This window comes from Molossus molossus, unplaced genomic scaffold, assembly GCF_014108415.1.
Source record: "Molossus molossus isolate mMolMol1 unplaced genomic scaffold, mMolMol1.p scaffold_m16_p_18, whole genome shotgun sequence".
Taxonomy (NCBI): Eukaryota; Metazoa; Chordata; class Mammalia; order Chiroptera; family Molossidae; genus Molossus; species Molossus molossus.
In genome coordinates this window covers 10,401,361-10,421,334 of record NW_023425353.1, presented here as the reverse complement: position 1 = coordinate 10,421,334, position 19,974 = coordinate 10,401,361, and the positions used below count along the sequence as shown (strand labels likewise).

The window sequence follows — 19,974 nt, the reverse complement described above, 5'->3', positions numbered from 1 at the left end:
ATTCTAAATATTTTTATAGACATGAAGATCGTTTCTAATTTACTTTTACTATTTCAATCATGCATTTTACTTTAAAGATTTGTGTCAGGCTTTATGTTGGAAAATAAAACTTGAGCAGAAATTTACATTTCAACTTAAGGGCAAGGGTTCAATTTAGCTTATTGCCTGCCTATGAAGGCAGAAGGAACTTCTAGGCACTCTCCAGAGAAAAGGAGATGGCCAGCTATTGAATAGGCTTGACTATCCTGTCTCGACTTTATAAAATGTCATGGATGCTTGTTTACATCTGCCCCTTTCTTCCACAAGTTCCTGTGACAAACAGTGGAGACTGACTCATTCCCAGGCCTGTCCCTAGGAGCCCAGGAAGCTGTGTGTTTCCTTACTAGTCTCCCCTGCAGCTAATATCCATGGACACAGCAGCCATTTTGTGACTATGAGGCACAGACCATAATGACCAAAGAGCTGAGTTGTTGGCCTAGTCATCCTCAATGCCAGCAGCCACCCGGTTCTGGACTTCTTGATGTGTATGAAAAACAAACCCCTTGTTTAAGCCACTATAGGTCAAGCTTTCTGTCTCCAAGCTGCAGGTTACCTTTTTGCTATGTAAGTCATTTGGAGTTCCTTTTCTGTGGTGCCTGGTTAAACTTCCTCGGGTGATGGTGTGAAGTGCCAGTTCTGTAAAGCTGCTTTGGTCTGGGGAGGTTCCCCACAGATCACACAGCCGCTGGAAGACCACGCATCCCAGCTCTCACCGGGAGCATGAAACAAGGGCGGTGTGGGAGGCGCTGGGGCTGTGAAGAACGCAGATAGTTGCGCAGTGACAGCAGAAACATGGCTCTGTGGGGGAAGCTTTTGACAGCGGTTTTCAGTGCCTCCAAATCAGATACACTTACATTGTCTTCCAGGGGCAATTTGCTGTTTCAAATCTTCACATGAAGGTCCCATCCCAGGTTTTATAGGATTGTTCACAGAAGCCTTCTGGGTCACAGTGTTGCAATAACCATAAACTGATGGCCAAGAAGGTGTTTGGTCAATTTCCTTGGAAAATTCCAATTATCAGCAGCAGCAGAAACACTAAAAGAGAGAAGAATTGGGCAAAGATGAGTAGAAATGGAACATTAAATTTTAGAGGTGTTTATCAGTCAGCTGGGGGCCTCCTGGGGAGCGAGTGGGCTATGAGGGAAGCTACAGTAAATACAGAACTCTTTCTGCACCAGAAAATATCCTGACAGGAGGTATTCCTCACTTTTCCAGGGCTGCTACTGAGTAATCAACTTCTGTAAACAACGATGTTTCCAGAAATGCTTTTCGGGGTGCTGAGGACGAATGGTTCATCAGCCCAAGACAAATCATAAAAGGAGAAGGGACAGAAGGGCTCATCACAGGGGGTAGGGGACAGAAATCGGGTCTCTTTAATCTATAAACTGTTGAATGTTTAAGATGTATGGAAGCAAGAGAGCCACCCCGCCCCCATGAGAGTGGCTGAGAGGAGGAAGGACTCAAGTGCAATTGGCATAACCTACTTCCATGGGGCTTTTACGATGTTCTTTCATGTCAGACCTAAACGACCTCCCCCGCCATGGCCTGAGATGCTGCAGGGCGAAGGCTTGTGTTGCTGACGCAAACTATAAAAGCTGCCACTAACCCCCGTGGAGATGATCAGGGCTTTGTCTATCGGTGCTTCCTTCAGTGCTCACGTGGCTTTCGGAGCATTGACGTGACAGGGCCTTAGCAAGCCCACGATCAACCTGTCTGTGTTATCTTTCCGTAACATGCTCCAGCCAAGAGAGACCCTTGCACAGCCCTGGCAGAGTTGGGAAGAAGGAAGACAAACTTCACAGAAAGGCAGATCCGAGTTCAAACCACGTCTACTTCATGAACCAATAAACCCTGTGACCTTGGCATGCGGTTTAACCCCAGTTTCCTCGTTTGTAAAATGAGGGGATATATTTCTATTTTAAGGGAGTGTTGAGAAAATTAAATGAGCTCATGCAAATAATGTAATTACTGAAGAGACTGGTACAGAAAATGTGGTTGTTTTATTATTACTGCCATCACTATCTTCTTCATCATCAAAATGTTTATTATTTTGTTCTCCAGTGCCAGAATATACTTTTCCAAGCACTTCCTCTTATCATCATCATCATTCATCTGCAGGTTGTGGCAAAAGTAGGTTTACAATTGTGGGTATGCTAAAGACAGAGCTTGTTCATGTATTATTATTTAATTATTGTATTATTTGCTATGCAAACACCCTGTATTCGTTCCCCTGATTAAAACGTATGCATCACCTATGATCTTTCGGCAGACTAAGGGACACAAAGATGGCTGAGGTGTGGTCTGCAGACCATCTGGGAAGTCAGACGCTTGCTCATCTTCCAGCATCTAGCCCCACCTTCTCTTAACCCATTCTGCACTGCAACCAGTGTGGCCTTTCTGAAATGAACATTTGGTCTTGCCCCTCCCCTGCTGAAAATTCAATCTCCCCACGGGACCCAGGATCTACACATTGACAAACTTTCTGTAAGGGCCAGAGAGGGTTCTGCTGTCAGTACTCAGCTCCATATCATGAAAGCAGACACAGACCATTCGATGTGGCCGGTAATGGCACAGGGGCTGTAGTTTAGGTCCCTGCTAGACCATACCTGACAAATCCCTGCCTGCTTCCCAAGCACTCATCCCTTCCCACCTTACAAATGTTGGCTTCCGTTGTACCAAATGCATGGTCCAAATGTTATTTGTTTACTTGAGTATCCTTGACTTGCTACTCTGTCTGGTTAGAATACTGTTCTTCTCCCTCTTACCTGGATAGAACTTACATGTTTCTTGGTTTCTGCTTAGCTAGTCATTCCTCCAGACAGCTATTCCTCATGTCCCCTCCTCTGCAAATGTGTACCATGTTTCCCTCTAACATGCTCCAATTACTGCCGTCATAGTAAAACACTGACACAATGCCTGTTCATTCACTTGTCTGTGTCCCCAAATAGTAAGTTCCCTGGAGATTTGGGATGGAGATTTATTTATTTAGTCAACAAGTATTTAGGGAACACCTGCTTCATACTGAGGACCATATATAACGGCAGACTCAACAAGAAACATAGACAAGTGTATTCCCTTTCTTCAGGGAAGTGGTCAAGCAGAACAAATAGGTGACTAAATAATGCCAAAGAAACAGAGATACTAAAAAGTTTGCTCATGTGCCCTAGCTGGTTTTGCTCAGCGGTTAGAGCGTCAGCCCGCAGACCAGAGAGTCCTGGGTTCAGTTCCTGCTACGGGCACGTACCTTGGTTGCGGTTTGTCCCTGGCCCCAGTTGGGGTCATGTGGCAGCCAGTCGATGTGTCTCTCTCACATTGATGTTTCTCTCTCTCCCTCCCTCCCTTCCTCCCTCCCTCTCTCCCTCCCTCCCTCTCTATCTGAAGATAAATGCAAAAAGAGGTCTACTCCAGACAGTGTAGTCAAAAAAGACTCTCCATTTACAAAGAGATGCGCTTACTTACAAAGACTTGGAGAAATGAGAGTGTGGTAAGTTAGATGCCGAGAGACGTGAGCTAGGAGACACTGCCCTGTTGCTTCATACATCTTAAAGCCCATCGCAGTGCCCGAGAAGTAACAGGCAGTCGCTCAGTGTTCAATAACTGCCTCGGTTGCATTTCCAAAAAGCAGATCCTGAGATGAGAATTTTGGCTCAAGAGGTTTACGGGAGCGGCATGCCAGGAAGTGTGATGAGGACAGGGAAATGAGACAGAGAAGGAAGGGAAGCCAATCTAGGGCATGTGATGAGCAGATGTTGCTGTGGACAACTGGGGCTCACACTCAGGGGAATCCTTTGAGGAACCGTATTGAACACACCTGGAAATTTCCCCACAGAGGTGCAAGGCCACTGGGGTTTTATCCGCCAGTTTTCATCACACATTGGTTGAAAGCCACCATGGGGTTCATAACCCCAGGGGACTTCCCGGTAACTCAGCACGGGCTAAGCACATTTTGCTACCTGAGAAAGCACTCAGCAGAGACTCAGGTGTTTGAAGGGAAAGCTTTGGTGTGTACAAAGGCTGTCCCCCTAAAGCTGCAGGTGGCTTCTAGGGTGGCCTAAGGGGATCCAGGCAAGATATCAACAACCTCTGCTACAATAGTGAATGAGAGACTGACTGGGTAAATGAATCAAAGAATGAATAATTTTATCTGATGGAAGAGGAGGGACTCAATGCAGTCAGCCCAAGGTGAGTGATGTGACATATTAGGGGTGACTTCATGAAATCAGTCCAGAGTTCTTGCCCCAGGAGAGAGTCAGGGAAAGTCCCTGGGTGGCGGTGATCTGTTGGAGCTCAACCAAATGTGCAGCTCTCTCCCCAATCAATGTTCAGAGGTAGTATATTGGTAGTCGGAAATTGGCCATGGTGGGTGTATTTACACCATAGAAATTGGCAAATGCTATAAATAAAAGCTTTGTCCTCTGGGGATCCGTCAGCACACACAGCTTGGTGGTAATATGAGTACCAGTACTTGTTCCAATCTCCCAATGCCCTCCTACAGTCACCTTACTCTCACTTGCTTCTTCCAAGGCATCTTTCATACCTGAGGCTGGGTAGCAGGCCTTGGAAGATGTCCCTCCCCTGACATCACTGCAGACCACGGGTTCCTATGAGAGCCATTAATCAGCTTGATTTCCTGTCCTCCTCCAACCTATTGCTTTCAACTATGCCTTGCAAACTAACCAGAAGGATTAATAGCAGCTTTCATTGATATTCCTTGTGCAGTTCAATCAGTTCCAAGGAGGGAGCTGCTTGCCCTCTTTCCAGGGGAAAACCTTTGGTTTCATTAACTGTGAAAAGATATTCCTGCTATGGGCGATTTTGGTTTATGGATGCTTATTAAGCCAGAAAATGCAAGGCGATGCTTCTGTTCTAATTCAGCCAAATGTATTTCAAAGCAGGCTGCATGCAAGGAGGAATCTTCACTGACCGATTTCGTCCATTTAGAAAGTGACTTTTTATAGTTAGGAATGGAGCCATAGATCATTCAAGACAGTAGTAAAATGAGAGTTTATTGCAGGAGATTTATTTTGATCTCCTGAATTCAAGGGAAGTGAATGACTGTGCCAGTGGTGAAGATACTGATATATTGGAATGTGCTAGAGGTAAGATCTCTGCTGTGTTTGAGGAGAATTGGGAGCTTTAGGAAATATGGGAACACAGAGGTTTTCCAGTTTCACCTGATTGGACAAGTGGACGTTTGCCTCTGGGTTGTGCCCTCCATGTCTAGAAAGGTGAGCGAGTACATTGCATTACCATAAAGAGGGCACAGATTGGCTGAGGGTGAATACATGGAGCCCAGAGTTTAGAAAAAATAACATATATGTGCATGTGTACACACAAACACTGTGTCTTTACATGTCTCATCAAGGTGTTTAGAGAGCCCGCCTCAGCCGGCATTCCTTCTCCATGAACATCTCTCTAATGACCCTTCTCTGCACCCACACACTTGTCCCTCAGGCTCTTCTCCCCCTGCCTTCCAGGACCCACACCCATTTCTCACAGCCCCCTGGCTGTATAACAAAGTGTTCCCGTCTCTTCCATCTCCCAGAAAGGGATACTGTCTGTCTTGGGGAAAGCGTTAGTCTTGCAGAAACAAACACCTACAAGACACGCAAACCTTCCTCTTGCTAAGAGTAATGTACTCTCAGAACAACAGTTGTCAAGCTAAGGAAGTTTATCTTTGCAGCATCTTCCAAGATTCTCCTTCTGAAGTCCTCCACCCCATCAAGGTTGAAGGAGGGAAGGAGGGAGGGAGGGAGGGAGGGAGGGAAAGGAAGGAAGGAAGGAAGGAAGGAAGGAAGGAAGGAAGGAAGGAAGGAAGGAAGGAAGGAAGGAAGGAAGGGAGGAAGGGAGTCAAAGCAGCCATTCTGCTTGGCTGGCGAGCGCACAGAGATGTATTTGGGAGACACTCAAGAGAAGCACGGAGAGTCTCAGGCCATGGAAGCACCATGGTGTATTTCTGGGCAGAGAAGCCTGAACCATTGACATGCCTTCTGCCCACATGGCCAAAAATTATTCCTTCTCTTATTCTAGAGCTAATTAGAAGAATGCAGACTCAGGGCGTCAAGAGATGAGGATTCTAGTTCCAACTGTGCTCTAGTTGAGTCAGCACAAATGAAGTCTCTAGTTCTCAGCTTCTTCAGTAGTGCAATAGTAGTTTTTATGTTTATGGAAGGCTATGAGCCTGCTGCTCTCAGCTAACGGACACAAACGCATGTGAGCTCAATGCTATTATTCTCAACTTCTTTCACATCCAGTCACGACACTGACTTCACACTGGCTCTTTGAACTCGTCCAGCTTTTCCTCCCTGGGGCTTCCACTCGCGCTGTTCCCTCTGCCCAGAGCACTGTCCTCCACCCCGACCCCTTTTCCCATGGCTTCCTTTCATTCAGCCTTAAGGTCTTAGAGTAAATACAACATCCTCAGATGTAACTAACTCTGTGTCTAGGAGAGCTTCCTCTCAAAATGTGTAACACAATTTGCAATTACGTCATTTGTATGTTATTTTTGGTTGTCTCCTGAGTCTGGCATTAAGCTCCATACTGGGCAGGGACCTGCTCTGTCTTTTCTCTGCCTTTTGCATGTTTCTGTCTCTGATCAGCTAGCACCTAGTAAGTGCACGGTTAAACCTTGGCTGAACGACCCTGGCCAGGTGACTTGGGGGGTTGCGGGTTCAACCCATGGTCGGGACATGCGAGAGGCAGCCAATCTGTTTCTCCCACATCAGTGATTATCTCTTTCTCTCTCTCCCTCTAAAAATCAACTTAAAAAAAAAAAAGCAAACTGTCTGCTGAAGGAATCAGTGAATGTGAGCTGAGTTGGTAGCTGTGCACACTGAGGTTTGGAGAAGTTAGATAACGAGCTCAGTGTCAGCCAGCCAGGGAGTAGACTCAAGCGCAGGTCTCCCTGACTCCAGAACTGCTCCCGTTAGCACCTGGGGGAGTGGCCGGGTGGGCTTCTGGGAGGGAAAGTGGTGGGAGGATTTCCAAAGTTCCCTCCCACTCTACATGTCCCTACAACACCAAGAGAATGCTCACCCCCTAAGGAGCTTCCAGTACCCTCTCCCCACTCTGCCTTGATGTATTCTAATTACAGGGCCAGGCCCTTGGCTGTCATACGCTGAAGGAGTTGATTTCACACTCTCAAATACAGAATCAGCCATCCCTGTAATATGTTATTCACCCAGCAGGATCTGAGTCTTCCAGTGTTATATAGATATTATCGGTTTAATCCTCACTTCATGATATCACTGAATTTGATATCAGTCACACAGTATGATTTCGCTTTAATCAGTAAGGACTGTGGGGAAAGGAGAAAGTTAACCAGAAATCCCGTGGGCATCATATTTAACTCTTGTATAAGGCCATGTTTGCAGAACTCAACAAAGGTTAAAATAAAACAATTGTGATGTGCATGGTATCAATAGTCTGATGCCTTCTTTCTGTGCATCAAGCATTTTGAACTAGTTAAATACATAATTATCATTCCATCTTAAGTTCATTACATAGTAGTATTAATAATATATCACTGTATATGAGGCACTTTAAAATAAGATGGAATGCCAAGGCTAATTTCCCTGTAGCCATGAAGTACTGAAATCATTTGTCTTTATTCCCTCTACTCTAACTCACTATACTTTCATGTTTCAAATAATTTTTAAAAAAATGAAACTGTCAAAGACATTATGCTATTCAGCCACATCTTCAATAGTGGAACATAATGCTAACCACACACAGACCCTTGCCCCAGAGAAGTGCACGTGTGCAGATACTGTGCAAATCTCTGCATGAACTGAGAGGGGCTTCGCATGAATACACACTCCATCTCACTCCATTCTCTCCCTGATTCAGAAAGACACCAAGGATTTCCCTGTCTTACAGGTGAGGAAGCTTGGCCAGGGGAAGAGCTATCTCCACAGCCATACCACAGGGCTTTGGCTTCCATTACTCCATCCCTTCTTCTGGAAGAAGACATGCCGAAGGTGCCATCATGACAGGCCAGGGCTGAGAATCCAGTATTATACGATGAAATCTAGATCTCAGCATTGAACAATTCAAATCCCTACCTCTTTATTCCTACCAATACAAAGAGCTGCCAGAAAGAGAATTTGGTCATGAGAAATAAGCAAATGCATCCACAGGGGTAAAGATCAGGTTCCCTCTGGCTCCAGTGTTCTGCACGCATCACCCCCAGCAGTGGGTCGCAGTAGCTTCTGAATGCCTCCTCCTGCCCCATCGGTGAGTCAAACCAGGAAGAAAAGCAGAAAAGGCAAACATAATCACTTTTTCTGGAGGTTGGCTCAGTGAGGTTGATGGTCGTATAGATAGGCTAGAGATGAATAAGTCTATATTTCCTATTTTATGGCCTAGAGCTTCTTACGAAGGAGCTCATTCATGTCTTTTTACGTAGTAGCATTTGATAACATGTATTGAGTGCGTGTTCTGTGCCAGGAAATGTTCTAAATGTTTTACACACATTAACACATAGAAACCCATTTTTTTCTTACCATATCTACTATAGTTTTTTTTGGCCAAGTTATTTTCATTTTTAAAAGAGTGATTTCAAAAACTAACAACTTAAAACTGCCACACATACAAACTTGATCCACAAAATACGGCTTTCCCTGTGAAGCAATGTATCATTAACCAGTCTTTTCCTAGTAGAGTTAAATGGCCAGTTGGGGTGAACAGTGCCGAGGCTGTTCTTTCCCCACGGAGTGAGGAGGCAGGTGTCGTGGAAAACACCTTTCGCCTCTGAACTTGCTGAATTCACAGGCCTGCAACGTTGCCACCTCCAGTAGACTTCTTCTCTACAGCGACTGCCTGATTCATATGCTGAACAGCAAAATGACCAGAGGACTCTTTATTAGTGCAGTTTTACTGATGAGGAAACCAAGGCAAGGGAACTTAAGCAGCAATGCCAAGGTCACGTTTCAGAGCCTCGATACTTAGAGTTAACCAGAAATCCCGTGGGCATCATATTTAACTCCTGTATAAGGTCATGTTTGCAGAACTCAATAGAGGTTAAAATAAAACAATTGTGACGTGTATGGTATCAATAGTCTGATGCCTTCCTTCTGTGCATCAAACAGAAGGAAGGCGTTGTAAGGAAACAATAACTCCTACAGAAATGCAAAGTGAGCTAGTGTTTCTAATAGGAAGCCCAACCTACTGCAAGAAGCTGAATTCCAGATGTTAAAATAAAATACATGGAAATATCACAGCATGGGTTAGTGCGTTAAGTGCACTTGACTGACTTGTCTTTGGAAATAGCCAGGACATTCTTTGAACTTAGCTGCAGTAAGTGGACACATTTAGCTTTTTCTTACTTGCCATCTGGCTATGCCTACCCTCCCAGATATATCTTCTTTCTTGAACACGTCGTTGAGATTCTGCTTTTAAAGTCCAGTGCCTAATTCGCACAGATCCATGTTCTACACCAGGCTAGACCATGATGTTAATTGTTAACCAGTTCAACCTTTCAATAGTTGACTTAGAGAAAGCAAGTCACCCAGCGATGCGACCACTACTGAGGCTCACACTCTTGTGCTCTGAGTGGCACCTTAGATACTCACATACTTGTCTCAACCCTTCAGGTCTAAAATTCTTTGATAAGAAAAATTCAAATATGTACTAATGCAAAATTGCTATTCTCTTTACAGCTAATGTTGACCTCAACTAAAGGATTAACTTACAATTTATATGTCGGGAACTGAAAATTCTGTCAAACTATCAAGTTGAGGACATAGGATGACACTATGTTCTCTAGACACCGAGGCAAACAATATTTTTCTTCTTTTTGTATCGGTACAAATTGTTATAGGTTTATATAATGGTGCTTTGCTAAAAGTGTTTTTTATCACCTGCAGCATTTTGGGGATGTTGTCTATGAGATTTTCATGACTTGGAAGTCCCCACAAGATGTGTGTACTTTTCAAGGGGTTCTGCAATAGGCCACACTGTCCACATTGATTACCCGGGCTCCTCACCGCAGCCCGGCTGTCAGCGTGTCCCCACCACACATGCAGATGGTGCCTCTCACTCGTACCTGAAGGCGTATGTGGGAGAGTAATGCAAACCAAAATGGAGTGGGACGGATGCACTGGAAGAACTAATGCATCTATTAGAGAAAACATCACCCAGGGATGCTGCAAGTCTTGCTTTCTTTGCTTTAACAAGATTTTAGTGGTATTGTTGAAAAAATCTATATTTGAACATCATCCTGTATGTCTGAATCATCTCAGAACTCAATACTTTTCACTTAACACTCTTACAAAGCTTTCTTTTTCTTCATAATTTCTATGAAATGTCTGAATGGAAGGATTTAATGGAAAAAAAAAAAAAAACCCACATCTCTAAAAGGCATTATATTAAAGATGTGAAGAGAAAGAATAATTAAAACACACACACAATTTTTCTATTTAAAATTAATAAACATAAAAACATGTCAACTGTGTAGACAGATCCGTTTGTTTCTGGTATTGGTGTTTTTAGGGATTAAGACAAACTGGTGGTACAAGCCGTAAGTAAGCTCCAGTTGTAAACACATCATGGTAATTGCCCTTAAGTGCATAGACTGAGTTTTGTCTTCTGGGCAACTGGAAAAGAGCTTGCCTTATTATAAATTAAGTTATTGTCAAAATAATGCAAACCATTGCTTTCACATACCTTATCTCGTTTAAAACTATTATAACAATAAAACTTTTGATCCTATCTTTTTAAAAATCTATTTATTACAAAAGACAAACATGATTATTGTAGAAAAACACAGATAAACAAAAAGAAGAAAGCAAGAGACACCCCAAATTCTTCCCACCTGGAGAAACCCATCATTAATCCCAGGATGTGCGTAGCTTTCTGGTCTACCTTCTGAGGAAGGACAGCTCTTCACACTCTCAAACATAGATATTTTGTCCTTGTGTTTAATTTGTCTCCGAGCGAAATTACTCCAGCTTGCCAGACTAGTTTTTCAGATCCCTCCTCCCCATTCCCCACCATCAGTCTGGCCTTCATCATCCAACCTGAACGAAACTTGGTGCTGTTCTTTAGAAGAACCACAGCCTCTTGCAATCGAGCCACTTAGCTCCTGTTGATATTTCTCTCCGGATCAGCATCAGTCTAATAGCCGCTTTCTCTTCTGTTCTGTTCTTCACAGCTTTTTGCAATCTTTGCATTTGCAACATGCGGTGGCTATTCCGGAGGCCTGCGGCTGAGTGTGGACTGTGTCAACAAGACGGACAGTGACCTCAGCATCGACATCGCATTCGCCTACCCATTCAGGTAAGGCATGGCGGCTCCTCCGCCCGCTGGCCGCAGAGAGGGTGCAACCTTCCTTCTATCGTTTCTCAAAAATAATGCCATCTCTCAGGGACTTCTGGGTAAACAGAAAGAATTGTTCCTGAGCCCACAAAATACCCAAACAAGTAAAATGCCCACCTCCCACCCCTCCCTGGGTGGATGTGTGAGTTGTTCCCTCAAACCAGAACTCACTCTACTCCAAAAAATATGCTACAAGTGGTCCTGTACTGGGGGCTAACCACATGCAGACCTCAGTTGTACAGTTTCTTGTTCCCGATCCACATTTTCCATCTTAAGGTCTCCCAAATTCTAAATAGTAGTGTCACCTCTAATGTCATATTGACTATGCAATGTTGGCTGATAATGTATTTAATAATATTGATATCTAATATTATTTCCATGTGCCGGACACTTTACTTGCTGTTTACTTGTTAGTCTCACTTAGTCATCACAATGACCTTTGAGAGGAGCACAGTTACCATCACCATTTTAAAATGAGGAAATGGAGGCACTGGTATGTTTGCTCACATTCCCTCAGCCAGTAGATGGCAGAGTCAGGGTTTGAGCCACCTGGTTTGAGACCAGAGCTCTTGCATGTATTGCTGTACTTAACTGGATTGAGATAATTCCTGCACTATCTGTATAAATTCAGTCTGAAAAATAATGATTTATCTTTGTCTTTGCCTTATCTATAAAATACATGCCAGGGCTTGTCCCAAATCGACATGTTGTGATTCTGATCCATATCCAGTGTGGATCAATTAAACTTAATCGTGAAATAGTTTATTTTTATAAAGCTCCCAAATTCTTGGCACCAAATAACTGGTGTGATTTTTTAAAACAACTCTCAACACAATGTTTGGCATATTACTTACTTCAATTCAGCCCGCATGCATCGAGTGGTCACCGTGCACCAGATGCCATGCTGGCCCTGGCACTGCAGGGAAACTGACCCCTGAACACCTTTCTTACACAGGCAGGTACAGGCTTTCCAAAGTCCCTTGCACGGAGCCCTGGATATTTCATGTTTCTAAGAAAGGAAGGAAGAAAAGAAAGAGGAAGCCCAAGGGGAAGAGAGAAAGAATTTAAAAATTACATAATCAAATAAGTTTAAGAAAGACTTCTTAGCACTTTGCCCTTTGAATGCACACTCTGAGTCACCGAGAGAAGCGACTGTTTCCCAGATGTGCCCACCACACAGCCCTTTCTCAGTGAGCACCTCGGGGGATGTGTATGTCCCTTAGTATACTTGCCTTGGGAGCTTTTCCTAATCGGTTCTTTCCCAGAACCGAAGTGCCTCAGTTCATAGGCCATGAATCACAGGGAAGTGGCATTTATACTAAACGCTTTGTACTCAACAGTTTTTAAAAGTAAAACTGATAAAAATTGAAGATGCCCCTACTCAAGTAGACACTCTCCTAACTAATAAGAGAATCCAAAGTTCAGGTTAATTAATTGATTAATCAAATTAAAATAACTTAAGCAGATATTAAGCAAAGAATCCCGAGTAATGTGTGCTGCTGGAAATGGGGTGGGGTGGACACCCGGAGTTCCGCGTGCACCCCTCGGCTTGGTGGAGAGTGGCCAGGCTAGGGTGAGCTCACTGCTCAACATGAGGAATCTAGGAGAGGAGGTAAGAACTGCCCATTTCTGGGCAGCAGGGGTTGGATGCTTAGCAACATTACTCAGGAAATTGTGATGTCTGCATTGCCTTCTACAAGGGTTTTCCATCTAGAGATGTGGTAAGAACAGATGACTGGGGAGTTAAACCCTTAAGGTGTAAAGAGCGACAGGTCACTGAACATGGAGCACAAGTCTCTGTCTCTCAGACTGGGAGAGACTAGTCAAGAGACCTGTCAAGACAGAAGGCCAGGGTCTGGGCTGGGGTAGGAGGGTGGGCAGGGGAACACTCAGTTTCATGCACTCTTGGGCAAAGTGTACAGTTTGAAAAGACCCTTTGAGAAAACACTTTCTAGTGCTGGGTTCTTCGTTTTCTTCCCAGGACATATCACAGGCCCAATAAAAATCAATTGGAGAAACTACGAAAATGTTTATTGCCATCTGTAAGTGTAGTGGCCCACTTATTTGACAGAATTTAACCTGGGTTCTGAAACAAAGATGATCAACCCCTGTTTTTTCAGCAGCAGAACTTTTCTTCCAAACATCACCTTGCTCAGCAGCTCTGCACAGACAACAGATGAGTCATTGAGAAAGTCAGAGCAGGGGAGAGAGGGGCGTGAAGCGTCCAGCTGCTCTTCCCCGGCCCCCTTCCTGCCGCAGGCATAGCCTCCCACCCCGGGTACCCTCCCTCACCCCCACCCACCCTGCTGCACCTCTCCTGTAAAATCTCTCAGAACGCTACATCTCCTAGAAGCAATTTAAAACCACTGTTCTAGAAAGAAAGCTTTTGCCATTGTGCTTACCACACCTGCAGAACATTTGTTGTCTGCTGTTCAGAAGCCTACTCACCGCGCAGAGTGCCTCGTAGCTTTGCCCCATTGGTGCCCACCTTGGAGATACACGTGCCTTTCCACAGAGACTCAGTTTTACTAGAGTTGCCATTTCAATTAGACAGTTGGGTATTTTTGAATGTTGGCTATTATCTTTTGGGGGAAGATTTGACTAGTAAGCGATGACATCTAGAATTCATACAGATAATGTTGAAGTCAATAGTTTCAGAAGAAGTTGGGTTAGCAAGATGCTCATGATGTGATTCATGAAAAGGTTATTTTCTCCTAAAACTTCACAAGCCAATGCCAATGGTTTTATCATAACCCAAAAATAAAGTAAGAGCATTCATCAGGCTCTAACTATTCAGTTTATAGCAAACACAAAGAAGACAATGAACTCTAATGCCAAGTCGAACACAAACAATTTCAGTAGCTCTCCCTTAACCTCAGAGGATACATCCCAAGACACCCAGTGGAGGCATGAAACTTCGAATAGTTCCAGACTCAATAAATATATGTGTTTTTTTTTCTATACATGCATACTTATGATAAAGTTTAAGTTATAAATTAGGCACAGTAAGAGATTAACAACAGTAGTTGAAAATAAAATGGGATGATGACAACAACGTACTGTAATTGAAGTCACCAGCGGCACTGGACTCGGGCTCTTCCTGTGCTGAAGTGAGGCGACGCGTGTCTGTGTGATGAGATGAAGAGACGGTCGTTAAGTAGAGTGAGGGCAACTTGAGCCCAAGCACGGCGATCCTGCCACAGTCAGGCTGACGACCCATCGCCTACGAGTAGCTGGGAGCATCCACAGGGTGGAGACGCTGGGCAAAGGGATGATTCGCATCCTGAGCAGGACAAAGACCGATGGCACCCTCACACTACTAGAGCAGCACGCAGTTTAAAACTCATGAATTGTTTATTTCTGGAATCTTCCATTTAATATTTTCAGGCCTAAGTTGACCATAGGTAACTGAAATGTGGAAAGCAAAATTTCAAATAAGGGACTACTGTAGTCTGTAAATGACATCAAAGGAAGCGACTTAACTTTTTTTTTATCAGGTTATCAGATGTAGGACAATGTCAATGTAGAAAATGTCAGGTAATTTGACAAATACGCATGTGCTGCTTCTGGTGATTATGCCAAACCGTGCACCTCCTTCACACCACCACCTGTACCCTTTAGACTCTATGAGAAAGGGTTTACATTCAGCCATATATCATTTTACTGCGGGAACAAAATGTTTGTCACCTAAACTGTCTTTTGATTTGTGGTTAGAATGAACAAGTAATATGTAGCTGTTTTCTCATCTACTAGAATGCACTAATTTGGTAAAAACTTTTTAATAATGGGGAAGACTTCTGGATTCGATACTTTTAGCAATTCTTTTATATGCAGAAGTGCAAAGTAGAGTTTCTTATTTTATTTTATTTTTTATTACTTATTTTAAAGAATGTAATATATTTGGATAGATCCTACTAAAAAAAAAACAGTGAACAGTTTGCGTTAATACATGAAAGATAGAGAAGGTTAGACTAGAGAGGTCTGGGACCATGGGAACAGAAATTTTCATGGCAAAGGCTAGTTTTGAAGGGTCACAGTGATGAATGAATGAACAGATATGCGAATATTGACCGCAGGCCTGTCATGTGCCGAACACGGGGGGGCCACTTTCAGTACGTTACATCATTAGACATCGCACTGTCTCTGTGAGCGGCTTGCATTCCTCAGACTGCGAACACTGAGCTGAGAGAACCGGGTCGAGATCACATAGAAAATCAAACCCACACTTTTGGATTTCATATATTCTACTGATTTGAATAAAAACAGGAGTTCACGCTCAATCTGTTGGAAGCTTGGTGAGTGGAGCAAAAATTCACGAGGGAGAAAAGTGATAACGTCAGAAAGGGAGTTTTTGGCAAGACTTTGAAAGACCGTGAGTTTCCAAGTTATTGAGTATGAAGAAGGAGTTAAAGATTACAAAAAGAGAATAATAAGGGAAACCATTTTGCAATGGAGAGTGTAGGTTTGGATTTCCTCATGCAGAGTTTGAGGGTTTTCTGTCAGGGACTTAACTGTAAACCCCATCATGTAGGAAGAGAAAGGAGAAACGGAATGGAACTAGAGTCATCCCCATGCGTGAGACGCAAGTCCTGGAGGAGGTGCAGTTACCGAGACAGACGAATGAGCGATGGGGCACCCCCACTGTGAGCAGTGAAGGGGAGGAGACACTGAGGGGGGCCAGGAAGAGCCAGATGGACAAGAGGTGGGACACCCAGGGAAATGTAGGCTTTACAGAAGGTAAGCAATCTTCACTAGTGGTACTGCTCAGTGCTTCAAAGAAGTACAGGAGCAAAAACCAAGAAAAGCCCAATGGATAGAATTGATGGTAGTTATATTAAGGACTTTTGTAAGATATGTCAGTGGAAAAAATAAGCATGCCGGGCTGTCGGATAGGAAATAGAATTAGGTATGTTTTCCCTCAGAAAAGTAAAATGCAAAATTCTATGGACTCTAACTATCTTATGTTAGCCTGCAAGAGATCATGTTTGTGGAGAAAAAGACCAAACTTCTTAATGACCCTCTTATAGAGCATGTGTTCACCTCTTGCTTCTCAATAGTCATTTGATGAAATGGTGATAAACTTGCTACCTTAGCTAGACAATAATATAGGTTTCCCCTGTGTAAAAATCTTTCATAAGATTAAATTTGCTGTCAATTTTAAATACTCTTATAGATATGGAATTAGTTGTCCCTGCTTGAGATAATAAGCAAAATTGCCTTTGATTAATTTATCCTACAGAAATAACTAGAGATGTAGAGAAAGAAGTGCATACAAAGGTATTATCTTAAATCCTGAGAAATTAGGAACAAATTATTGTCCCAAAGTACGGAATCACTTAAGTAAATTGTGTTATATCTATACAGTGAAATTCTAGGTAGCCACTGAAAGTCATTTTCTCAAATAACATTTAAAGATATGTGAAATGCTCCTGGCATTGTATTGGTGAGAAAGCAAAACATAAGACTGTTTCTGTAATGAGTCTGACTTGTTACTAGTTGGCTGCGGCAGACACTGCCATTGCTGCCCATACCTCTAACGCCTCATTATTCGTGCCTACACCTTCTGCTGCAAACCCCTAGGCTCTCTCTAGCTCCAGGAACTGGCTTGGTCATTACGCCTGACAGACAGAAATACTGGGGAGTTAATGTCCCCTGCAGCAGCCTTCATCGAATGACAAATGTGGATTGGAGGATAAATATTCCAACTTCTCCACCCTCCATGAGTACAACCCTAAGTCATGTTTTGTATCATTTTCCAGCGGGATAACTCTGCCCTCAGTGGAAACCTGGTCATTAACACACCTTTTGTTATCTTCTCTTCCTTTCCGGCCTCAATTCTTCTCTGCCTACTGGTATTTCCAAGAATGAATCCTCCAAAAACAAGTTGCACTCAAATTTGATGTCAGGGTCTGCTTCTGGGAAATTCCGTCTAAGACACCAGCATTGCTTGAAATTACTGGCATTAAATGGGTGGATGAATGGGTGGGTGGTCAGGTGCATCGATAGATGGATGGATGGGTGGGTGGGGGTGGGTGGATGGGTGGATGGGTGATGGGTGGATGGATGGATGGATGGATGGATGGATGGATGGATGGATGGATGGACGGATGGACGGACGGACGGACGGACGGATGGATGGACGGATGGATGGACGGACGGACGGATGGATATATATCCCTATTTTCACTCACTCTAAATTGTGTTATATAATGTTCCTTATACGAAAAGCAGCTTGGTTGGAAATTGGTACCTTCAGTTGAGAATGTCTCCCCTGGTGATCTCATATATGAAGCCACAGTTGTCCTTCTCTATCCATGGTATTGTAGCATGTACGGTAGGCCTTCTCCACTGACAATAGCATGTTCTTCAAACTCAGTTTCAAATTTTATGAAAATAGATGATCATTCATATTGGGGAGATATTCCATGGTGCCTTCAAAATGGATTTTGAGTAAGACATGGTCTATGTTTTAAGTCAGTACATCCCACATATATTCTCCAAATTTGGTGTTTAAGCATATAAACTTTTCATTGGGATACCTGAACAACAAAAACTAACCATATTTATAGAGATCATGTCATGATCATTGCATCAGAATGTTAATTTATTTGTAGGTGGTGAGATTATGAATGACTCAAATATTTTTACATTTATCTAGTTTTTCCAGATTTTCTACAATGAGCTTTTTTTTTAATATCCTCACCTGAGGACATTTTTGCATTTATCTTCAGATAGAGTGGGAGGGAGAGAGGGATGAAGAGAGAGAGAGACATCAATGTGAGAGAGACACATCACTGGTTGCCACCCACATGACCCCAACCAGGGCCGGGGACAAACCGCAACCAAGGTACGTGTTCTTTGTGGGAACAGAACCCAGGTCTCTCCAGTTCATGGGCAGATGCTCTAACTGCTGAGCCACACTGGCCAGGGTTACAGTAAGCTTTTATGATTTTTTATATTGTTAATGTACTGAGGCAACATATTATAGCTTGAATTCCAGAGACAAACTGCCTGGGTTCAAATCTCCACTGTGTTACTACTTACTAGCTTAGCTATGCAGTGTTGAGAAAACTGCTTGCCATTTCTATTCCTTATCTGTAACACAGAAAATGTCAGCTATTGCACAGTAGTGTTGTATTAAATCAGCACTATATGCAAAACACCTAACCCATGGTCTAGCATTCAGTAAATTCTCTTTTAGTATATTATTATTACTTCATAACAAGAAAGGGCAATTAAAATTAGAGACCTAAAATAAGATAATTATTCTACTTAAATAGCAAAATTACTCTGAAGACAACAAAAACAACCCCTTTATTATGTTATACTTTACCCAGAATGGGAGCTTCCCCAACCCTCTCTGTCCCAATGTGCAAATTGAAAGGTATGTACATATTTAACTCTTACATTTATTAACTTGCATTTAACCCTTACCATTCATGTTTATTTGGATTGTCCTTGAAGGAATTATGTTTTGACTTTTTTCTCATAAAAGTAATGGGAGAATAGAAGCTTTCCAAAGCAACAGAGTGGAGAACGCTCCGTGGCACCAGCGTGATCCTTCCGTGGTTGTTTGGGGTGAGTGGGTGGGAGAACGAAACTTAAGTCTGATCCTTGTGACCCTTAACACTGAAAATACTCGGGAAGGTCTTCGGTGATGCGGGAGAGAGCTGGGGCTGCTCCCCTGGGCTCCGCTGAGCACAGGTCTCCTCTTTATGACTGGAGCCACCTGCCTGAGTCAGACCCCCCCACACCTGTGTGGAAACTGGGGACAGGGGGAGGTGACGCCAGGAAAGCAGCGGGCTCGGGCCACCACCTGGCAACGTGGGCTCTGTCGGGGGGCAAGCACTGTCTCCTAAGCTCCACGCTCCAGAGCAGTGACAAACAATATTTTATTTTACTTTACTGTAAGAGCCAATTAGGGGGAAATAAAAATGTTAAGGGCTGCAATTTTTTTTTATATCTTGTGTTCAGAAAATTCTTCATTTGCAATTACATTTATGCATTCGTTTATTGTTTCTCATAACCAAAGGATTTCATTCTTTTTGGCTAACATTTTAGAAACTTCATTACTTCAGTTTCTCATTTTAATGTCATGCCTTAAAATAAATTTTGTGTGTGATGAGAACTGGTGATTCAATGAGGCAGAGAACTGGGGAGATCTGAAGGTGGTGTTGCTGAACCGCTAATGGTGGAACTCTAGCCCAACCTTTGGCTGCAAAGCCAGGCTCTGCCACCAAGCAGATGAGCAAATTATAACCTCTGTGGGTTTAACTTGCCCAGTGTAACAAGAAAATGTAACACTTGCCTCCAAGTCTGGCGATGACCATTCGATGAAGTCATAGAAGTGAACTGTGTAGCCCAGAGTCTGGCACACAGCTAGTGCCCATTCAGTTGTACTATCCTGGCTGTTGGCATCACCGATAGAATCTAGTGCAAGGAGCTAGGACAAGGACAGCCCTGTTTGGAGATGTCTGCGTGAAGAGAGGAGCTGTCGTTTGTAGGGAATGGCTGCAGAGAGCGCAGAAAATGAGGCAAAATGGCTGCTGGCATGAAATGGATTAAATGGGGGGAAAATTAATGAAGGACAAACTACTTCACCCCACCCCACTGTGCCCA

General features: G+C 43.4%; 1 protein-coding gene across 2 annotated transcripts in view; it reads left to right on the top strand.

The window, feature by feature from the left end:
- SYNPR (synaptoporin) overlaps nucleotides 1–19,974 on the top strand; it is a 292,925-nt gene that overhangs the window by 169,442 nt on the left and 103,509 nt on the right. For both annotated transcript variants that reach the window (XM_036267541.1, XM_036267542.1), the window contains one exon: nucleotides 11,192–11,316. In XM_036267541.1, coding sequence (XP_036123434.1) covers nucleotides 11,192–11,316 — 125 coding nt within the window. The remainder of the gene's footprint in view (nucleotides 1–11,191; nucleotides 11,317–19,974) is intronic.